General features: G+C 31.5%; 3 protein-coding genes across 3 annotated transcripts; 2 read left to right on the top strand and 1 right to left on the bottom strand.

Moving 5' to 3' along the window:
* The first annotated feature begins 4,460 nt into the window (after nucleotides 1–4,460).
* Nucleotides 4,461–10,167, top strand: LOC129944449 (microsomal glutathione S-transferase 1-like). The gene is made up of 3 exons (XM_056053879.1): nucleotides 4,461–4,788; nucleotides 9,681–9,760; nucleotides 9,830–10,167. The coding sequence occupies exons 1-3, from the start codon at nucleotides 4,657–4,659 to the stop codon at nucleotides 10,071–10,073; spliced, it is 456 nt and encodes a 151-aa protein (XP_055909854.1). The 5' UTR covers nucleotides 4,461–4,656; the 3' UTR covers nucleotides 10,074–10,167.
* Nucleotides 10,168–10,468: 301 nt separating this feature from the next.
* On the top strand, nucleotides 10,469–19,407 carry LOC129944450 (microsomal glutathione S-transferase 1-like). The gene is made up of 3 exons (XM_056053880.1): nucleotides 10,469–10,688; nucleotides 18,905–18,984; nucleotides 19,061–19,407. Exons 1-3 carry the CDS (start codon nucleotides 10,560–10,562, stop codon nucleotides 19,299–19,301), a joined length of 450 nt encoding a protein of 149 aa, XP_055909855.1. The 5' UTR covers nucleotides 10,469–10,559; the 3' UTR covers nucleotides 19,302–19,407.
* Nucleotides 19,408–19,527: 120 nt separating this feature from the next.
* LOC129944448 (dynein axonemal light chain 1-like) lies at nucleotides 19,528–20,685 on the bottom strand. Its single transcript, XM_056053878.1, has 3 exons — nucleotides 20,398–20,685; nucleotides 19,978–20,089; nucleotides 19,528–19,909 (listed from the first exon to the last, which is right to left on the bottom strand). The coding sequence occupies exons 1-3, from the start codon at nucleotides 20,547–20,549 to the stop codon at nucleotides 19,619–19,621; spliced, it is 555 nt and encodes a 184-aa protein (XP_055909853.1). The 5' UTR covers nucleotides 20,550–20,685; the 3' UTR covers nucleotides 19,528–19,618.
* Nucleotides 20,686–24,435: the final 3,750 nt, after the last annotated feature.

The raw sequence follows: 24,435 nt of genomic DNA on the forward strand, positions 1-24,435 counted from the left end.
ACCTTTTGCACGAGCTGGAGTTGTCGACTTTTTAGAAAGAGGTCGACCACGACTGGTAGCGGTCTCTTGAGCACTTGGACGATCACGTAATCTAGATGAAGTAGGCGACGGTGTGGCTGATGACAAGCCGGGTGATAGTGACATTTGTTTAAATAAAATAAATTTAAAGCAGGGTTGCCCATAGAACATTTTGCTCAATGATTTTTTTGTTCCTTTTTTTTGGGGAAAATAATACCCATAAATTATGTCAAATATAAATTTTTTTGGACTTAATTATTTGAATTTCACCAATTAATATCTAAAATAAATATAAAGCTTCTCGCTTTCTATTTAAAAAAATATTTTATTTCAGTCAAATGGAAATGTTTATATGGCAATACAGGTTTTATTTAATTTGTCTGCAATGATACCAACATTTACATGTTAAATCACAATGATGAGCGCTCCTTGCTGTGAAAAAAAGAATTAAATTTTGGATCTCAAATTGAGATCCAAACACAAAGCACGATCTTGTGTTGTTGTTGTAATGCATGTAAATCCAAGATCCGTATCAGATCATGGTGATAATATAACGCGGTTATTATTGTGTTCTGTTTTGAAACAAATGATTGAGAAAATGCCGTTGAAGCTATATATGTTTAAAAAAAAATTATTGGTGTCCTTGTAAATAAATAAAACAAGAAAAGATTTCATGTGCATCCATTTAATGCAAATCGGTCATCAATCTCCTGGAATTATTTTATATGCATATGTATGATACTCATTTGAATTTTATTATCAATCAAATTTTCTTTACCTTTTTAAAAATATTTTTTCAAGGAGCCATAGCCGAACACCATTCACCACCGAAACCATATTATATTAAACTATAGAGATAATATATTTTCTCTATGACCGAAACCAAAACAAGCGCGTTTATTTTATTTGTTGCGAGTGTGGATAATGTGGAACGCGAATAAAGTTTGACAGTTCGTATCAACTACAATTTTTTTCGCGACAAATAAATTTGTTGAAATATGTCTTCAAACGTATATAAACTCACATTTTGTAATTCATTCATCGTTCGTTGGTGGCGCTCATGTGAATACTGCTTAAGTGAATAAACTGGGAAATCTTGCATGGGAAAATTTGTATGAGAAATGATTTACAAAATTTGGTTAAATATTCTGCAAAGAATTTGGTAGAAAAACGCCATTATGACTTAAAAAATAGATAATACGCTAACCATCATTTTTCCCAAATAGTTCTAAATTGAGTAATTATAATTAAATATATATTCTGTGTTGCTTATTTAAAGGCATCTTTGAAAATAAACTTTTCAAAATTTTGAAAGAGTTTAATAATTTTTGTAAGCAGCTGATTCATTGAAATCGATCCGGAAAAGTTTTTTTTTTTGATACGGATCGTAATGACAACAGTATTGTGCGCTCTTTTCTTTTTTTCTTATGGTTGTTATGTTATATACTGTCTTTTTTATTAACACTACAGTTTTTACTCCCTACCGCCAGAATCTATACATATTTTCGGATCTTTAAAATAGATCCAGATACAAGCACCATTCGAAGTTGTTGTCGTATTACGAGCTACCGATCCAGATCCGTTGCTAATAAAACACGGCTATTATCTCATCACTTAATATCAGTCACAACTAAAATGTGATCTTTTCTGTCATAATATAAATTGATCTATGTAACAGTCAGCCTTATTTTGAAATTCTCTTTCATGCGAAAGAAAGTCGATTTCGAATAATCTGCATTTTGAATTTCGAACGATTAGAAAGTTCACTTTACCAATCGAAAGTTCATTTATTTTCAGAAAACCAAGTAAACTTTGACTTTTTAATCATGTCACAAATTTCATTTCATTAGCGTTAAATTTATTCTGGCGAATAGAGATGCTGCGAAGAAGCTGAATATAGCAACGGACCTCCTTCTAAAGACAGTGCGACTTGAAAAAAGGTCTATAAAATAAATTTTAACAAAAAAAGTGTATAGTAACATATGTTTGATTTCACGGTTTGGGCTGATTTTAAATCCAAAACAAAAAAGAAACTGGTGGAAAATGAAGTAAAAAGGAAATAGTTGGGCTTCAATGACAAAAATCTTATAGCCCCAACCGAGTTCGAGGAAGCTATTGTCAGGATCACTTCACTTAAGCAGTCTGTTGAAGGCATAAGTGCCAGAGTTTTTGGCATAATCCAAGTAGAGGAGTCTAAAACGGTGGCGGCTCTGAAGAAAATTTGAAACCAGGCGCAATAATTGAAGCCCAAGAGAAGCTGTCTTGTAAAAATGTCCCCTAATTGCTTCCTTTTCTTCGTCATTGCTTTAAAATTTATCCATTTGGGGCATAGTTTAGCTTCTAATGCAGATACAACTTTTTGTATGCACTTTGACACCGATGATTGAGAAAGTTTAATACCACCGTCCTTGCCTACACCTAATTGGTATCCACCTTCTGCGACAAATTGCAACGTGGTTGCCAACATTATGATTGGAGATATAGACACAGATCCAGATGTTCCCGTTTCAACTTCGGTGTTCAGCTCAATCAACACGTACTTGAAAGCACTTTTGTTTAATCGAAAATTTCTTATAAATCTTCAAAGCAAAAAGTTAGGAGCTGGAAAAGATTCAATTTTTACAAATATACTAACCTTTAATTTTCAATCTCTAATGGATTATATAATATATCTGCTCCTCAATGTCCTATTTTCTCATAAACAAAACTATTGCCATCTGTTTTCTTAATTTCTTTAAATATATTTTCAAACAATTAATTATTGGCAAGCGATTTTACTTTTTGTAACCCTTTTAATATTAAAATGTGTGACCAGGTGTGTGTAAGGAAATAGAGACTTTGAAGTTGCATGTTGAACAACTGGGTTTTTTATTGAAACTTTTTAAACATAACTTAAGTGACACATAACAAAAGTTTACGCAAAAGTTTAACAGTTGTTTTTTTTTTGTATATTTAGCTCTTTTTTCCTATCAATAAAATGATCATTATTTGCTAAATGTTTCAAATTAAAAACATTAAATTTGTACTGATATTTTATTTAAATTCTTAGATTAACCAGGCATAAGACATAACTTAACTTTATGTTTCGGGAATAAAAAGGATTTAGTTTCTGTTCAACTTTTTAATAAAAAAAAATGTGCGAAAAATAGTCAGCTTGGTCATACTAAATCAAATAGAAATGTCAATACATTAAACAGCTGATTTCGCAAATAAGATTCACTCGAGTTTATTGTGTGCAATCATTTGAAAATGAATATTATTCGTTCGAATGTCAAAATACACAAAATTCATTCAAATGAATAGATCTATTCTATCGTATTCGTTCGAATTTCAAAATAATCATGAGTAACTAACAAAAACGACTGCAGTCTTTTATTTTTATTTTTGACAAAAAAAGAATATTTGTGAACGAACAAATGTACACAAGACGATGTATTATTATATGAACCACCATTTGACAATTTTACAATGGTGACCATTAATTTTATAATTCTTATTGAAAATGGTTGAATTAAATTGAATTAAATTGAATCAATTACAAAAACGGATACCTCGGTAATAGTTAAATTTTAAAATTTAAGAAACCAATTAGATAAAAGTTTATTCATTAAAAATAAGGAAATCTTAAATATGATGACTAGAAGAAAGTAAATAAATTCGACATTCGCTCTTACATGAAGATCGAAATGAGTTGATACCAAAAAAAAATTAAGCATCATTTTTTGTATAATTAGCGAACACTAAAAGGTTTTTGTATACCTTTAATATGCCAAAGACACAGTGTGAGCATTAGGAAAAGAGTTAAGGGTTGGATAGGAGGTGTCGGTGAACATTGATTTTGAATTCCTGAACATTGCAATGACAGGGAAAGATAGAGCGTGGCAAGGCATTCCACATTCACGTAGTACAGCTAAAAAACTAATCACTGTACGGCCGAAGTTGAGCTCAAGGGGAAATTGATGAGCATTCCTAGAAGCGCAGGTATCACGGTTAAAGCATCATTTTAAAAGCCCTATTTTAACAATTTCTGAATCTTTTTAATGTAAGTTTTAGCTTTATTTGTTTTTTACACAATACAACTGTACGAAAACCTTACAAATGAATATGTTCAACTAAAAGTGAAGTCAGTTAATTGTAAGAAGACTTGAAAGTAAAATTATACCATATTTTCTTCATATTTTTATCAGAGTTTGGACTTTTAATTAAATTAATTGTTTATTACTCTCATTTTCAATTACTGTCATAATAATACTGAACTTTGCCTCCATACAACTTAATACAAAAAAAAAAGTAATATCTAAAAGTAAATTATAGGAAAACTTTTATAGTAAAAAAGAAACAAACAAAATCCATACATAAAACATTAGTATGTTTTTGTTATAAGCTTTGTAGCTGCAGGTAAAACAACTTTTAATCAAAATAACATAACATCAACCGCATAAAACCAACATTGAATGAATATCATTAAAAAATTGAATTTAACAAAGCTTAACTCAATCCGAAGAGCTTCTGTTGTTTTTAGTTGAATGAAAGTTGTCATTGAAGTGGTGTTGACTTAAACAAAAAGCTAGCGGAAAAATCTTTTATTATTAATAAAAAATATTATTTATAAAATAAAGTGTATTTACATTGTGTATCATGGCATTGGCGATAGAACTTGCAAAATGGGATAATCCTATTTTTCGATCGTATGTCTATTGGACAGGAATATTGTGCTTGAAAATGCTTGCAATGTCAGCCCTTACAGGACTTACACGATTCGCAAGAATGGTAAGAAATTCATTTTATTGATCAAAACATAATCAAACTTTTTAGATGGGTTGCAGTAAATAAAGTGTTAGTCTTTTGTAAAGTTACATCGATCATTTTAATATTTTTTTTCTTAGATACTTTTGGCTAATATTCAAATATTTAATAAGTATAATCACTTATGTGTATCAATAGAGTGACCCTGGTCTTTCTTAACCTATTAGGTTTCGAATTAAATATGGTATGAAATGACATTTCGTAAAGTTTTATATTAAAAAACATTTCTTTGATCCATGTCGAGATTCAAAAAGATATTCTATTCGATAGAAATAGAAAATTTAGAGCATTATAGTTCCTTAAAGTCACTGAGATTAAAAACACCGCCTTTTTACGAATTTCAAATTGTATGACAAATATTTTTGTAAGAAAGGGATCTACTATAGTTATCTCAAGTACAGTTCTATTAAATGGTGTCAAAAGTACCAATAAGTTTTGTATCATGTCTAGAACTTAATACACCTCAAATTATGGAAGCCTCAATGATTTGCCATATCGTAAATTATAAAATTTTAATATTATGCGTATACAATAATTATAGACCTTTAGAAAAATAAATCGTAGGTTGAAAATAAAAACTTACATGACAATTCTCAAGGCCATCGTTTTTCTTTCTATATTTATTTCATATAACAGGTTACAATATTCTAACAATTACCAGCAATCAATACTAGAACGATAATTTACGATGTACAACTATTGTCAACTTACCTTAGATAATAATAACTTCTGATTAACAGTATATTTTTATATTAGATTAAAAAAATATGTTATTAATAAATGCAATGAATTATTAAAATCGCATTTCAAATTACATAAACTTTAAATTTAGTAATAAATTATAACCTTTTTTTAACTCAAAATAAGTTACATACATAATGTGTTAGGGGCATAATGAAAAATATTTTTGTCTCATAACATGTTTTCATAACATAATAACCGTAATCAAACATTGCATTGATCATTGATGTCGGTCAATGAAGCGCTGACCACTGACCGTTGATTTATTGAACTGAAGTTTTGTTAATTTTTATGCAAATGTCAGTGATTTTTATAATGAAAACAAAGTTTATCTCTAATTTCTGAATATAATGTAAATAAAGAAGTGTTGCCGTAAATCAAAAATTAAACTTCTTAGAAACGAAAAAATAAAATAATTTTGAATGAGTTCAGTAAAGAAAAACAAAACATCGTTTTAAAAATCCTTACTTACAAACAATATAAGTTCTTCTTGCTTTTAAGTTTTGATACTTACATTTATACAGGGTCCGCCATCTATCGTTTTTTTCAACTAGTGCTTATTTCGTGAATGGTAACACTAAGCTCATGTCTGATTTGACAGATAATTAGTTATATCCTTCCGCTGAGGTTGTGTATCTGTATACGCTTGAACAACGCTGAGAACAACGCTTAAGCAGCATTCACATGAGCGCGACAAACGGACGACGAATGACTTACAAAATGTAAGTTTACATACGTTTGAAAACATATTTCCACACCAATTCTTAACAAAACGATAGCAATATAGTTTCCATTTCATTTATGATGAATACTTTTACTATATATTAATAAATTTAAGAAAAGAAATTTATTCGTCGCGAAAAAAATTGGAGTTGATACGAACTGTCAAACTTCCACATTATCCACACTGGCAACGAATAAAATAATCGCGCGTACTTAACCTACAAAAGTCATTCTTGTTTTGGGTTCGGTGGTCAAAGTCAAACTTTATTCGCGACCAATTAAAAACTCTCATGTGAATGAAATGTCAAAATCGACGAATATTCGTTCATTCGTTGGTTGTGCTCATGTGAATAATGCTTTAGAGAAGATGCCGATTTTGCCAAAAAAAACATTTTTTCAGATGAGCTTATTTTGATCTTGGCGGGTATGTAAACAACCAAAATTGTCGCATTTGGGGCACAAAAAACCCGCACGCATGCATTGAAAAGCCCAAAACGTACAGTGGCCGTAACAGTCAATGGTGATCGTTATAAGACCTGTATTTTATGTTTTATAGGTGCTCTAAAAACTGTTTAAACAGTAAACACGGCAACGCTCGCTTATATTTTAGAGATGTTATATTATTATTAATATATTGTTAATGAGCTTTCAAAGCTCTACATTTAAAAAAAAAATACAATGTAATCATTTCTTTTCACTTTCTAATTTTGCTGATGAAAGTGTGTAATTAATAATTATAGGGATTTTCCATTGTTAAATTCAGGTTTCTATGGAAAGCAATTTCATTTTTGCGTCTGTTAAAGTTGTAAACATTCATGTTTTTGAAGCAGTTTTTATGTAAACACTATAACGTAGGGTCGAAACTGGGCGCATTCATAAAGCTAGTGATAACGTAGTCTAAATTCAGCTAGCTTTGTGAATGAAAAATTGAACTACAAAGCAAGTCAATCCGGAACTGTCATATTATGTGCTGACAACTGCAAATACATACATACAGTTGTGTTCATAAAAATAGCAGTGCTGGTCACATTTTATTAGATTGTCACCTTTTTTAAGAACGGAAATTCTTACAAAAAATTGACATATTACTTGCATCTAACGGTGTTTCGTTTTCATATTAGAGATTTTAAGCTTGAAGTTATACTCTACTTTTCCCGGTGAACGCTCTCTGGATATAGAGTTTTATGAAATAGCAGTGCTTTTGATTTAATAATTAAAAAATGTTTAAAATTCATTTTTTTTATTTTCCAGTCAATAAATACTATACTATTAAATACTAAGTATTAAAGTATTTGTATCATACTAGTACTAGCATATACAAAATTAATAAATATTAGCTCAAAAATAAACAATCGGACGGTCAAGACACTGCACCGAAGAAATTCGAAAACTTATTCCAAAACGGCGTTTGGAGGGAAAGACCTACCAAAATATTTAAGACATCCTAGGCTCCTCAGCAAAAATGTCAGTAACGCCTTTAAATGGCAAAATAAACCGAAAACGCGAGGCCCAAAAAGGATGACTACTGAAAGAACTGACAGAAAAATTGTTCAGCTTGCAAAACAGAACCCTTTCATAGGCTCAAGGAAAATAAGAAATGGACTTCAACTGTCACAATACGAAGACGTCATTATAAGCGAAGCTACCGGCCTAACAATAGAGTTTGTTAAAGCGCAAAGATTGGGCAAAAGAGAAATGGAGGAATGTTCTGTGAAGCGATGAAAGCAAATTCGGGTCCAAGGGTCGTCGAGAACATGTGAGAAGACTCTAAAATGCGAAATACTATTCAGGGTACACTATAAAAACAATGAAGCATGTTGGAGGAAAAATTATGATATGAATTGGCTTTTCATATTACGGGGTCGGGCCTATTTATTCTCATGGGGGTATAATGGCTGAATCACAAACACGCTTCAGCTTCGGCTTCATCTGCCTTACGGTGGGCCTGTTTCGAGGTTGCTTTGAATGACATTTCTATCATTTCATCCCTCCAAAGAGCAAATATTTTGTTAGTTGACAATTTTTTTTACAGCCGTTGAGCTGTCAGACAAAGCAAATGTACAGATAATTAATCTAGAGCTTCCGTTTGGAGTACGTTCTTTTCCTTACGATTGTCAAACGAAACGTGAGGTCGAAGGTCCATTGTGATAGCATGCATTGAATTCCTATGGCTGAACTCGTAAACGTCAGGTGAAGCCGAAGCTGAAGCCGAAGCTGAAGCGTGTTTGTGATTCAGCCATAAGAGATGCAACCGAGTATGTGAACATTCTCGAGGAGGTTATGTTACCCTATGCTGAGGAGGAAATGCCTATGGTTTGGGTATACCAACAAGAATATGACCCAAAGCATACGTTAAAAAAGGCAAAACCATGGTTTTTGCAGAAGAAGTTATCCGTTATCGAGTAAACTGAATTCGAAAGGTGTCAGGTTTTAGTGGACCCGATACCACTTAGATGCGAAGCATCATAAAAATCAATGGTTATGCAACAAAGTACTAATTGTACGCTAACATTATTTGTATACTTTCATATAATTACAATTACAATTACAATTTTTTTTACTTCTTACGTAATAGATCTAGCACTTTGTCATGCACTGCTATTTTTATGAACAGCCATATATTTAAAAAAAAAACGGTTTTTAGTGTGACAAAGCTAACGGTAAAAAATCGATAATACTTATTTTCTGATATTATGAATAAAATATTTTAGTTTGTTATTAGAAGTTTTAAAATGTATTATAACGTTGATATTGAAGGCCTTTTTGTTTTATTTGCACTGCTTTTTTTAAGAACAAAACTGTATATAAAATAAAAATATTTTTAATTTGATTACTTTAAATAATCTATTTTGTTTTTTTAAATTTGATAAAATCAAATGTAAGACATAATTTGAGTGATTTATATTAACATACATATATTTAAATACTGAACGATAAATTTGATTTTGATCTGCTAATTGTAAAACGTCAGTCGAAATTTTTGACACTACTTCGGAGTGTACATTTCAACTAATTTTGTAATCTATTTTAGCCAATTTAGCCTTGACTATGTACCGACTACCTAAGTGAATTTTCCTACTGTAAATATCTTATGAGAACATTAAGTAATAGCCAACAATAAAATGTAGAAATGGTCAGGGTAATTCTTGACCTACAAAGTGCTTTCTCAAATTAGACAATCGTAATACAAATTGTTGGTCCCCTACATCCATGATATATTACTAGCCCTTGGTTCTTTGCAGGCTGTAGCCCAACAAATTTAAAAAGTTGACAGTTTAAAACAATATAAATTAATTCAAAGCCACATTAACATAATTATTGTAGTCTAGTCTTTGTACCAAAACGAACTTATCTAACATTTTAATCTGTCATTTGATGTCATTCTATTCTAGACTTTTGCCAATCCAGAAGATGCAATTTTCAGCAAGGCCAAGGTTAAATATGATGATCAACGAATTGAACGTTTCCGCAGGTTTGTTTTGGCATTACACAAAATATATCTTTTGTTAATGAATATTTTATTATTGTTTTTTTTTTACAGGGCACATCGAAATGACATGGAAAACATATTTGTATTTTTCCCAATTGGATTTTTGTACGTTTTGATAAATCCATCAGCATTTTTGGCTATCAGTCTATTTCGAATTATTGGTATTGGAAGAATTATACACACAGTTGTTTACGCTATTTTTGTAACACCACAACCATCCCGTTTATTGGCGTGGATTTTTCCATATTTAGCAACTGGGTTTATTACATTGCAAGTTATTTTATATGCTGCATGAGTATTATGATTATTTTATAAAAAAAAAATATTGGAAACTATTTTTCTAAACTTATTTTATGATTAAAAAATTAAGATTACAAAACTTGTAAAAATTCTGTGTTTTTCTGATTCGGTTTATTTGGTAAGTACTAAGTGCAAAAGTAAAGTATAGCTCCTGCTAGAAATAAGCTTGAACATACCTAAGGTACATTTCAATTTGAATGTGCTTATCAAATTTTATAGATTATTTATTTACAGCACTGCTTTGGAATTTTAAACAGGAGAGCAAAGCAAGTATGACACATTTTGATTACGATTTTACGACGCTTCTGAATTCTGAAAGCCGAAAAAAGCTTTCAAAGGGCTTTTATAGAAAGCTGTTATACAAAATGTATGACGTTCGTTTCAATAAGCTTGTCTTTTAGTGCCTCAACAGACTCTAAACATTTTGGTCATTCATTTTTGCTGTAGTCGATAACTATTATTTAAATTACAAATATTCATAATGTCGGCATCCGAATTAATTTCTTTTGGAAATCCTGTGTTCCAAACCTTTGCCTTTTGGGGAGGAGCATTAGCACTAAAAATGCTAGCAATGTCAATTTTGACAGCAATGCAACGATTAAAAACTAAGGTAAGTAAAGTGGTAATTAATATTTGCGAAGTCTAAATAAATAAGTTTATGATGCGAAGGTCAAAACAAATTAAAAAAGCTACTTAGATAATAAACAACAGTGACACAGCAGTATTTGCCGGTTAAATCTTTTACAAACGTAATAAAAAAGCAAATAAGAATAATTGAGTTAAAAGAGGCAAAAGTCCAAAAAAGTAATTTTAAATTGCTTTTCAACATATCTCATGAGTCATGAATTTATGAATTATGTTCATATTTGTAAGAAAAATTAATATGCTCAAGAATTTACCTCAAATTTTATAACCAAACAATATAATCATCATTTTTATAAAAAAGATGTATTGGCTCAAAAAATGGCGATAAGAAACATTCATAAAAAATATGGTATCAGGTCTGATTAGTACTTGCGATAAAGCATTTATTAATATACTTTGTGCATCAAGTTAAGCATTTGTAAATACAATTTTTATTTATTGATTAAGATGTTGTGGGGTTTTCCATTGTTAAAATAAATCAATTTATTTTTACTTTAAATCTGTCAAAAGAACTAAATTTTGCAGCGCCATTCTAAAAAAGAACATAGTTATCCCATTAATGGAACACAATATCAACCACCAAACGGTTACGGTTGCAACTTTTAAAGTGAAAATGGACCTCATCCCAAAGGACGATTTTTAAGTTCCCTAAGGCATTATTGTACGATTTGTCGCATTAAAAATTATGACATTTCTCGACGTTTCAAAGTCCCCAGAGTCAAAATAAAGGATTTTTAGAGTCAAAATAAAAGATTTTTAGACTAATATCTGTGCGTGCGTGTGTATGTGCGTCCGCGAAGCTTTTTTCGTCGTCCACAGTTCAAGAACCAGTATAGAGATATCGACATCAAATAACGTTTCAAGGTCCCTAGAGTCAAAAAAAAATATTTTTAGAAAGATGTCTGCGCGTGCGTGTGTACGTAGGTTCGTACCTCCGTACGTCCGTATGTCCGTACGTCCGTATGTCCATACGTCTGTACGTTCGCGAAGTTTTTTTCGTCGTCCATAGCTCAAGAACCAGAAGAGATATCGATTTCAAATAAATTTTGTTATACAGATAATAAGGCAGAAAGATGCAGATGCTTAAATATCTTACGAACCAAAAACGCTATCGACTTGAATTAAATTGTATCTATATAATATATTGTAACGTGATAGCAAAGAAGTATATTTTTGAAAAAAATCCATTTAACGGTATTTTTTATAAATCAAAAAAACTGAAAAAAAAATTTGTCACCTCCAAAATTTTACGACTAAAATATGATTTCATCTCCAAAACGATTTTGTGCAACGAAGAATAACATTTTTGACATCTGATAAAATTTTGAGAAAAATCGAATTGACAGTTTTGTTTATAAAAAATAAAAATCTAAAAAAAACATTACTCAAAGTTGGTAAAAATTGAATATCGATTCAAATATCTTTTCAAAAACTCAAAAATTTAGGCTTCAAACTTATTTTATCTTATAAGAAATATTGTTTTCAACATTCTGAAAAATGTTGAGAAAAATCGAATTGAGAGTTTTTTTTACAAAAAATAAAAACATACAAAAAAAACTATAACTTCTTTTCAAAACTTTGAGATAAAAGCTTCTTACTAATTTTTACTTATAAAAAATATTGTTTCCAACATTAGGACAAATTTTGAGAAAAATCGAATTGACAGTTTCTTTACAAAAAATAAAAACCTAAACAAAAATGTATAAAAGTTGGTAAAAATTGATTTTCGAATCAAATATCTTTTCAATAATTTGAAATATTGGCTTCAAACTAGTTTTATCTTATAAGAAATATTGTTTTCAACATCCGATACAATTTTAAAAAAAATCGAAAAAATAAAAAAATAAAAAAACAAAAAATAAAACTAAAAAAAAAACAATACTAAAACTTGGTAAAAATTTACTTTCGACTCAAATAGATTTTCAAAAATTAAAAATATTGGCTTCAAACTTATTTTATTTCACAGAAAATATTGTTTTCGATATTCAGTAATTTTTATATAAAAATCCAACAGTCCGTTTTTTCATAAAAAAAAAATCTACAAAAAATAGTACGCAAATTTGGTAAAAATTGATACGAGTACATATAGACTAGACAAATCGACAGACGGGATGGGAAGTTATCAGTGTGGGTCGCATCCCAGCATCTTTTTTCTATACAGATAATAATGCAGAAAGATGCAAGAAGGACTCTCTAAAAACTACGTGGGTGTTTTTTTTACCAGAGTACGTTCACACGATTCCCAATCGGCGGTTTTGCCGTATCGTCGATTTTAACGTATAAGCCAGTGCCAGAATAATTTAAATTAATATATTCAAACGATACGGCTTTTAACTATATAGGTACAGTACAATTACCGATTAGGTCGATTTTGTCATTCGGTTTTGTCTCTGCAAATCGTTTTCGGTCGTACGGTAAAAAAAACCGATTCGGCTCATCGTGGCAATGTATTTATAGACAGTGCGTTCAGACGATTCGATGTTTTGACCAATAGTGCTTCATTTTTCGTCTGGACTACTGTCGAATAATTTATTTCTAGTATATAGTCGCAGTGGGTCGTCGGTGTAGGGTTAAGTACGTTGTACGGTAAAATTACCGTACCGTCTGAACACAACAACCAAAAGACACCGAATCGAGAAGACATCCGATACGGTGAAAATATCGAATCGTGTAAACGGGCTCTAAATATCTCACGAACCAATAACGCTAGAGGCTTGAATTGAATTTAAAAAAAATTTGTCACCTCGAAAATTTTACGAACAAGAAATGATCCAAAATAACTTTGAAGAATAACGTTTTTAACATTTTGTAAAATTTTGAGAAAAATCGAATTGGCAGTTTTTTTTAATAAAAAAACAAAAACCTAAACAAAATATTACTCAAAGTTGGTAAAAATTGATTTTCGACTCAATCATCTTTTCAAAAATTTGAAATATTGGCTTCAAATTAATTTTATTTTATAATAAATTAGCAAACCCGGCGAATTCCGTTTCGACACCAGATGGCTTCGTATTTTGATGATGCTAACGCAAAAGCTATGTTAAATCTTGATGAAATAGTGGCGATAATCAATGAAATGACAAATGTTTTCGCTGTTCCTCCAGGTACTTCCAGGAAGAAAAGACCACCAATATTATTGTCTACCACATGTATTAATGTTTCGTATAATTGGTTTTGCTGTTCATTCAGAAACGGCACATTATTTCGAACGAATTCCTGAAATGTATCAACATTGTATTGCAGCTCTCGATTTATTTCTTGGTTCAATGTATCGTTCATCGTGCATCGATCGATTTAGCGCAATCATTCCTACTTCAATCAGAAGCTTGATTGCAATAGTCAAGGATTGATCCCAATCAGAATGATTCCTTCATTGTATATTTGTTGCGCCGCGCCGTCGGAATTTCTTTGTTGATTGATTCCAAGTGTAATACTTGGGCATTTCAACATACATCAGCGTCGCTGCGAATGGATCTGCTTCACACATTGCAAAGAAGCTAGTCTATGCTGTCGATGGTGGCATCTTAGCTCGTTGTCCAGCATTAGCTTCAGTGAAGTAAACAATGATTGGATATTGTAATGCATCGTACAATTGATGTGCCTCGTTTACACGTTGCATGATATTGCTTCTGTGCTGAACAACAACTGATCCGCTCTTATGACAATTTTGTGCGTATCCGATAGCATTCGTTCCAATGCTGTTTTAAACATATTAACCACAGCGTTATTAGCGTAAAAAATGCTTGCAAATGTTTAATAATTCGTCTCTTTAAGTATTGTGTTCCATGTATATTTCAGCGCACATTCAGCTGATCCACCATCAACGAAATGAACGATGAAAATGATATATTTGTCCTTATACAGTACGTTCTCGATTATCGCAACTAATTAAAACAAGGGTGGTTGCTATGACCGAGGTTGTTGCGATAACCGAGTAAATATTTTGTTAGGCTCGATTCGAGATGCCTTGTATATGTGGTCAAAATTTGTAAATAATCTTGGATTTACAGATTTACCGATGACGAATAGCTTAACTTTGTGTGCGTTCGTACAGGCGAGAAACGTGATTCTTTCTTTGCTTGTCTTTCGGCCAGGATCTGTCGATTCCTTAAAAGTTACAAGGGTTTTGTTGGGCATAAGTCGATAGAATAACCCAGACTCATCGGCGATATAAATTTGATTCGGAGTCAAATCGAGCTCTCTGACTTTTTCCTTAAATTTAATCAAGAATGGATCTACAAGCTGCGGTTTGTTTGAAAGTTTTTCTAGACAAATTTTCAACAGGCGGATTCCGTGTCTTTTCTTAAAATTTGTCATTCAACCATTGCTCGCATTAAAAGATCCTGGCCTCTCTTTAATTTTTTCATGCAATGAGCACGCTTTTGTTTTCAGGACCTCTGTGGAAATTGGCACATTTTGCTTTCTTTGATTCAGGAACCACTTGTACAAAGCCTTTTCCATCGTATTCGCCACCTTTTAATGTGATCCTCCTTCCTGGTCCATTTTTTCCAAACACAAGCGACTCACTGAACAAAATTCAATAAAACTAATGAGAACATTTTGCATTGTACAGATACATAAATGTAGGTACCTTCATACAACTTCATCGTAACTATCTCTCAAAAGTAGCGGTAAAATAACGGCCGAGACAAAATGTAACGCAACAGACAAAAACAAAAATAGTAAAGAACCTGTGGGATATGCATATAAAAACAAAAGTTGCGCTTATCGAGTCAATTTTTTTTGAAGAGTTGCAATTACTGCGTCAATAATGATAAAAATTGAGCTGTTGCGAAAATCGAGGAGTTGCGCGAATCGAGAGTTGCGTTAATCGAGAACGTACTGTATCTGTAATTGCAAACAATCATTTGTTGAAGAATACGATATGTGACTTCTGATCGTGTGATGGTGTAGTGTGTGGTGTATGTGTAGTTGTTACGTGTTGCTGTTAATTGTGTTGGAGTGATTGATTGTTTGTGTGTGTAAACAACACCTTCTCGAATTATATTCGCTTCAAAGGACGTCATGCGAAAGCAGTTATTTTATTCAAGGATGTGTTGAAGAAAATGGTTTAAATCGGGATCACTTCCATCGAACAATGGTTTCAGTTGCTGTGGTGGCGTAAGTAACGGATCCATCAGTTTGTCTTTTCCACTTGTGCAGCACAATCCAACTGTTTCTCTTTTGAACTTTAATGCATTGCAATATCGGCATACAGTCGTCATTGGTCCAATATCTAAATTGTCATCATCACTGTAGTTCACAGTGGGATCATGTTGGAAAGAAAAGCGGTTGTATATGACAATGATCTTCGTATGCTTACGCGTCCTCTTAATCGGGCATTTTATCTTTCCCAAAAGTAAGCCTTGCTTTAGAATATAGGGCCCTTGAAACGTCAAAAAATTTAAAAATTCTCAATTTCACAAATCGGAACTTTTACAATAGCTTTCAATGGAAAGCTTAACGGACTTCACCGCTTTTCTGTTAATTTTTTTCTGAATTTTGTCTATTATAAACCTCACGGAGCCTGAAACCTTTCCAACGAATACAAAACTATGGAAATGGGTCCGTGCGTTCTGGAGTTATAGCGTCAGGAAGGAAAACCCGACTAATTATAGATATTGTTTTCAACAATCCATTAAATTTTGCAAGAAATTAAATTGAAAGTTTTTTTTACAAAAAAAGAACTTAAACAAAACATTACTAACGGTTTGTAAAAATTGAGTCTCAAAATTTAATTTAATTTTATTAGAAATATTGTTTTCAACACTCGGTAAAGTTTCGAGAAAAATTGAATTGACAGTTTTTTGTACAAAAAATAAAAACCTAAAACAAAAATACTAAAACTTGCTAAAAATTTACTTTCGACTCAAATATCTTTTCAAAAATAAAAAAATATTGGCTTGAAATTAATTTTATCTCATCGACATTTAGTAAATTTTTTTATAAAAATCCAAACAGTCCATTTTTTCATACAAAAATAAGATCTACGAAATAAAAACAAAATATTGTTGGTAGTTTTTATTTTTTAAGAATAATTTTAATTTTAAACAAAACACGAAACCATACAAACCTTTTTAGCAAGACAAATTGACAAACGGAATGGGATGGGTTATGAGTGTGCGTCTTTGTGGGTCCCATCCCAACCTCTTCCAATGTTATGGGTTATCGACCGGTCTAAGTTTGTGTTACGTTAAAATTCCAAGTCTTTAAACCTATGCCTTTATAAGTAAAATATGGTATAATGTTAATATGTGTGTGGTGATAAAGTTTTAAGCTCGATTTTGGCATGATTTTTTGTTTGTTTTTGAATAAGGTGAGGAGGTAAGATCCACCCTAATATCCCGCGAGATATCTGATCACCACGAGCATGCCATCGCCTCGGTAGCGGACATTTCATCGTAACTTGTCAAACCTATTCTAGTTCCTAATTATAGTGTAGTCGAATCCCACCCTTCAAGTCATTTTATCACTATAATCACAAATTCACACCAACTGCCTCATTTCTATTTATTAAATCGTTTATCGTTCCCAATTTTATGGGGTTATCCATGACCATGGGTAAATTCAGATTTCCCTCAAAAATTGATTTTTTTTAATGGCGCATGGAACACAATTTTATTTTTTTTTTGTTTCTCGTTGTATTTTTGTAATTTTGTTAAGAGTGGTTAAAGCTTTTAACTTCCCAGCTAAAAAATTTAAAGCATTTTTAGTAGTACCTATTGCTTCAAAGAGAATTTGTATTTTGACAGATCAAGATCAAGAAATAATTGATTTAATTATTTGTTTTTTCGTTCCTCATTGTATTTTTGTGAAGTGTGGTAAGCTGACAACTTCCCAGCTAAAAATTTTTAAAATATTTTATTAGTATTGCTTCAAAGAGAATTTGTGTTTTGACAGATCAAGATCGAGAAAAAATTGATTTATTTTGCCTATGGAAAACCCCATTAGTAATGGCGCATCGTTTACTCGCCAAACAGTCAAATGTCAAAAAATTACAGCTTTTCTAAAGGCACCAAAGAAACATTTTATTAAACATTGTTTAAGAAACGTTAATGGAATATTTTTCGTTTAATAAAACAACATTGCAGAAGCATTTTAGAAACGTTTTTGATATATGTAGATGTTTTTTTTGTGTGGACGCCTTAAAAAAAATGTTTAAACTATTTTTGTTCCCTATTTAAATATGTACAGAGATTTGTGAGTGAAAATCGACTTTTAAAGAAATATCGCTGATATTGTGGTGTTTAATCATAATGCATTTTTTTCTAAATATTATTGGCTTTTTTATTTTATTTTTGCAATTTTTATCAAGTGCATCCAATTCTGAATGGAAAACAGGGAAGCAATTCATAAACATTTCAGAAATGTTGAGCGAGCGTCCAAACAAAAAACATTCTGTTTCAGAAACGTTTTTTTTTAAATGTTTCCGAAATGTTTTAAAAATGTTTTTTTGTTTTAGTCTGAAAGCACCTTCAAGTGAATAAAGCAGACAAATTTCAAAACAGAGAAATATTTCTAAAATGTTTGTTTGTTTTGTTCTGTTTCCCATTACGAATTTCCAAAAACAAAAAAATGGAAAACAAACAAGCATTCCAAAAATTTCCACACCAGGAAAAACAAATCAGAGTATTTCTGCAAAGTTTCCGAAATGTTTTTTAAACACATGGGAAACATTTCAGAAATAGTTTCGAGACGTTTCTTTGGTGCGGACACACCTTAGGAAACCGTGTTCCCTTCAGGATCATTTCTGAAATGTTTGTACAAAGTTTTTGGAGTGTTTTTAAAACAAATGGGAAACATTTCAGAAAAAGTTTCCCGAAATATTTCAGAAAAAGTTTTGAAATGTTTCTTTGGTGTGAACACACCTTAAAAAACCGTTTCCGTTCAGTATTTATAAATAATTTACCAGTGGAAAAACCCTTAAATTTATTATAATTATTTATTATTTCATCATTATTAAAGCTCATAGCTTTACTTAACCAATGAGTGTTACTCTTACTTAACAGTACATACACCTTCATAAAAAAAATTGTATTAGTTTTGAGAAAATCGAAAAACGCAACAAATCCTTAGTAATTGCATTAAACTTTTAGTAATAACTATTAATTAAATTCAAAGCCATGTGATTTAATATAAAAGACATAACATTTAAACTTCTTATTTTTTTTTTCATTTCAGACCTTTCCGAATCCCGAAGATGCTGTTTTGAACAAAGTCAAAGTTAAATTTGATGACCCAGATGTTGAACGAGTTCGTAGGTAACTACAGACTATCATCATTTCTTATTTTAATAACGTATTATTAACTTCTAACTTCTTTTTAACTTTTGAACAGAGCACATCGCAATGATATGGAAAATATATTCGTTTTCTTCCTTGTTGGACTGTTATACGTTTTAACAAATCCTTCAAGTTTCTTGGCCAACAATTTATTCCGCGCTGTAGGAATTGGTCGAATTGTCCATACTGTTGTCTATGTAATGGCTGTACCTCAACCAGCTCGTGGTCTAGCTTGGTTCATACCTTATTTGGCTACTGGATACATGGCTTTGCAAGTTATGATTTCAGCTTTGTAAACAAAAAGGATAAAGACATTGTATTTAATTTAAAATTTGTTTAAATAAATCAAAGTTTGTGATGCTTATTAAAGAATAAATATAAAAGTTTTATAATAAATAAAAACTGTTTTGTATTAAATCCTATAACTACTATTTTTCCTTTTGGTTTTATTGAGACTTGATTTCGATTTAAGAAAAATGAACAAAGACGCCGATAATTGAATAAATTAAATTAAGACTCAAATTTAACAAAAAATTGGACCTCAAAAAATATTCAATTTATTCAATAAATTTAACAAACAAATTAAAAAGTAAAGCAAAACTATTTAAATGGCTTAAACTCCCCTTATTACTGGCTCTCCATCGAACTTCTTTAAATTCTGTAGCTTCCTCACAACTTCGCTTCGAAAAGTACCCTCATCCATGGTATCGCACAGAGGATTCCCGATAAAACTTACCTCCACTATGTTCGGTGCATGTGCAATACGACTAAATTCATTCCAGTCCTTAATTGCATTGTTCGATACGTAAAATACTTTTAGAGCTTTCATTTGATCAATTGGTTTAAGTTTCTCAATTAAATTATAGCTCACCCAAAGCTCTTCAAGTGTATCAGTTAGAACTTCCTGATAATCAGAAATTCAAAAGCAATGTTAATATTTTATTCATGAAAGACCAAAGCAAAAATATTTACAATTCCTTGAAGACTTTTGATGTAGTTTCTAGCTAACGAAAGAATACGCAAGTTCTTCATTCCACTGATACCAGAAATTTTCTCTATCATGTTTGTTGAGAGGCTGAGTTTTCTAAAGTTTTAAAAAATAAGTAACACATGAAAATAGGACTATTTTTCAAAAATCAAAAAAAATTGGTAAAAAACTGATCGACGCATTTTCATGTCGAATGTACACCTTCTTCGATTAACAACCATAATAAAAAAGTTTACTCAAAGGCAAACAAGCCAGAAAAGTTATCAGTCTTTAAAAGATAGTCCCGTAGGTAGGTACATATTATTATCGTGGACTTAATGGTTTAGAGTATGAATTGCACCTTAGAACATCCAAAAAATCAATTCTATGCATGAACTTATTTAAACAAAACAATTAATACATACTTGCATTCGGTTAAAGTTGAAAGGGTACTATCCATTTTGTCAATTGGTGGCCATTGAAATTGTAGCCCAATATCCTCTGCTTCGGTTGCCACCTTATTGGTTTTTTCTTCCCACATTTTGAGAGCATCTTTAATTGGCAGTCCTTTTGACATTATTTTAAATTAAATTATTGAGGAGAAAAAAGTTTTGCTTGCTTTTTTTTATAGTTGAGATTGATAAAAATAGAGTTTTCAAATGTCTTGTTGAAATATCAGCATCATATCAAATTGTTTATATTCAAAAATGTTTGATAGAAAATGTATGTCTTCAATATATTCGAACAAAGCAAGCTCATGAATAATTATTAACATATTAACAAGGTTTTGTAACTGGCAGTCAAATTATATTTTCCAAAAATTTTGAATGTCCTAAGTCGAAGGTAAGCTATGGTCATTGCGAATATTTTTGTGTAGGAGTTTACAAGTGCGATCAATTAAAAACATTTGCATATAATGTCCAAAAGAACGTTGAAAAACAACTGTTTTGATTCAATTTGAAACAAACATGTGCTCGGAAAGGACTCTTACAGCTACAGAAAATAGATGCTTTAAAAGATTTAGGACTTTCGAGATGTGCAATAGCAATTATCTTGCTGATCCACAAAAATATGGAAAAAAAATCAAAACTGGTACAAGTCCAACAAAACAACATAATTATTGTGAGAAAAGCAGTTAATTTTACTATTTGTCTCAAATTTAACTCTACCAGTGACTAAAATAAGGGTCCAGGCTATGTATCAGCTAGCATAACAACCGTAACATAACAGGATAACACAAAAAATTGAACCTATTCAGGGAGGAAATCTAAAACATTAACCTGTTCTGAGGCAAGAACACAAGCAGAATCAGATGAAATTTTCAAGAGAGCTTGTTGCTTGTAGAAGTGAACTTCAGAAGTTTAACCTTGGCGGCCCCATTGGCTACAACTTATATTTCCATGATCTGAGAAAGGAAAGACATCATAGCCGTTTAATGGTGTGAGGAGCTTTAACCTTGTATGGCACAAATGACAATCCAACAAGACAATGCCTCCATTTACACATAAAGGGTTGTTAGAAGTTAAATTCAGTCGGAAGAATTTACAGGGTCCTGATTATAAGGTTCGCGGCGAATCGTTTTGCTAGCAAGTTTGCCATTTTTCAATTATTGCTTTCGCTTTCGCCTTCTTCGTTTTGAATTCAACCAATTAACGAATTCGAAGGCGACTTGAAAAGTCATAATGTTTGTTGGCGAGTTGAATACGATAGCTTTTTTTTGGCGGATTCACTGGTTAATGAGTGTTCATTACTATTCATTGTTCGATTTCGTGGATTCTTTCTTTATTTTAATTTAAAAAATTCAAGTTGGCTTTATTTTAATTTTCTTATAATTTATCCACAATAAAATATACAATTTTGAAATTCATTCAAGGAACGATAAAAACAAACAAACAAATCGACATCAATTTTTGGATCTCGTCGAGTTTATGAAAAAAAATAAGGGCCTTGCAACGGGAGCACTCGTCGGTCCTGAATATCGGGTTAAAACAAGTGAACTGTTGGACAATGTTTCAAAAGTTTTAAATAGTCTAGGACCCCCTCGTAAAAATGTTGAAAGCTGGAAGAAAGTATGCATACATTTTGTTCTTTTAACTCTATCATGCTATGATTTTTTTAAGATTTGGAAGGATTTCAAATACAACATAAGAAAAAACTTGGTCACAACACCAAATGCATCCGTGGAACAGGTGGTGGGAAAAATACTTAATACCCGTTTCTCCCCTTGAAGAAGACATAATAAAGCTTCTTGAATCGAAGGTATGTGAGACTGGGATTAACGTGTCTTCATATGGGTGCCAGGAGGAAAATCGTCCCGAACAAATGGACACGAGTGCATATCACTCCAATGAGGATTCAAGTCCTAATCGAAACACTTCTAGTCAAAATGTCAAAGGTGATGAACAACCAGAATTCTCAGAACCTCTGCAATCGCGGAATTGTGAAAGATTCGTGCCTTCGACAAAAACCTTTGGTACAACTACAACTGCACCACAATGAATACTTGGAAAATCAAACACAAGCATTTTTAGAAGCACAGCAATCGTAGTGTTTTCAAACAATCGTGGATTCGTTAATAAGAAAATACGACGCGAACCGAATTTGAAAGGTCGAATTGAAAACGATCAGCCGCGAACCTCATAATCAGGCCCCTGAGCAAACGCAGCTCCATTTTAGGCTCGGTTGTTTTGCAACCCTTAATGTGGTGCATGCATGTCGTAAATCTTCCTTGATTTTTTTTCTTAAGCATGAATCTCTCCGGAACAAAAATTCAATTCAACAATTCCAGGTAATTTTGAGGGAAACTTTTCAGTATAATTTAAGCTTACAATGTTCTACAGCGGAAAACATTCCAAGGGAATTTTTCGTCCACGACAGTCTACTTTCTAGTCATCGAATTTTTATTCGAGGGCAATTTAATTCTAGGTGTCCAGCAGATTCACAACTGAGACGAAAATTCCGGGTGAAATTTGTATTTACGAGTGAAATTTGTATTCACGATCACTTTCATTGCTTAAAATTTCGATTCGAGGAAAATTGAAATAAGAAAATAAAATTTACATGAAAATTCACGATGAGAAGGTGGACTTCGACGTTCAATTAGAGCAACAATTCTGTTGACAGACTTTTGCCTTTCAAAAACTAACATAAAGTAATACAAAATAAGATTTTTGCTTTGAATTGAATTGTTGGTTTTCTATGCACAATGGACCTTTGAAGCTTTTAAACAAGTTTCTGTTTTTATGATTAAGTAACTACTTGGTAAAATATGAGCGCAATTTTAAAACAGTTGCATAGTTTGGATACATATGTTTTATTGCAGAATCTCTTATAAGATTGTATTGGAACTTAGTTAATTTTCCTTCAACAACTATTGAAAGTGCTTCTTTTGCTGTATATGGAATAATTTCCTGATCCATTTTCTTTAAAGCTTTTTGATATTTTCAAGCTCGTGAAGGAGTTGAAAATATTATATTTTTCATTACATATGAGGAATCAAGTTTCCCTCTTTCTCAAAGTTGCATCTGCGCAGCATAGCTTAATTCTTCGGCACTATAGTTAGAACGTAAAAAATTAGGTCTGAAAAATCCATTTGAGGCCGTCCAACAAGGCCATGAGCTCTGAATGGAAACGAAATTTCATAATGCAACTAATTTATATTTTATTTTAAGAAGGTGTTGTTATTTCTTGAGGCACTCAGCCATCTTCTTCTATGTTCATATGCAAAATTCGTTAAATTTTTCTTTATTTCCTCTGAAATTTCAATATTGGTCTCGTTTGCTCCCAAAAAATTATTTTTTTCTGTAATATCACGAGACGTACAGCTTCTTAAAAATTCAGAAAGCTTATTTCTTGAAAGAAAATTTAAACTTGATTGCGATCCTGTGTCAAAAAAGAAAAAATCTAATTAAAAAAAAATCCCCACATCTTTTAAAGCCAATATTTTAAAAAGTCGCAAAAACTCGCAATGTTTTAGGATTGTTTCCCATAAAGGATACATTTAACTATTTTTTAACACTATTCTTATTACAGAAAAATGTAAATCAACTTAACTTTTCCATTATTAAAGAAAAAAAATGTTTATTTTTACTGCTCAAACACATTATCTAAAAAAGCTTGAAAATTTACTTTGGACTTAAAATATTGCAAAAAAGTGTCATTGTCTTTTTTTTTTAACGTACCACTAGCAACAGAATCCATGTTAAATCATTTTGAAAATCGACAAAAAAAACCTAAATAAAAAACAAAGCAAACTACTGCTTATAAGAAACCAAACTTGCTACTGCACTCGCATGATTAATGAGGTTCAAAGCTCATGTTATTTGTAAACAAATTGGCATTAAAAAAAAAACAACAAATCGAATTTTTTTTGTAGCTTTGGACATGTAGCTTTGGACGCGAACCTCATACTCAGGCCCCAGGTGGTAAACGTTTCCGGCTACAAAACTTCTACCAGCTGAAAA

The sequence above is a fragment of the Eupeodes corollae genome, chromosome 2 (assembly GCF_945859685.1).
Source record: "Eupeodes corollae chromosome 2, idEupCoro1.1, whole genome shotgun sequence".
Taxonomy (NCBI): Eukaryota; Metazoa; Arthropoda; class Insecta; order Diptera; family Syrphidae; genus Eupeodes; species Eupeodes corollae.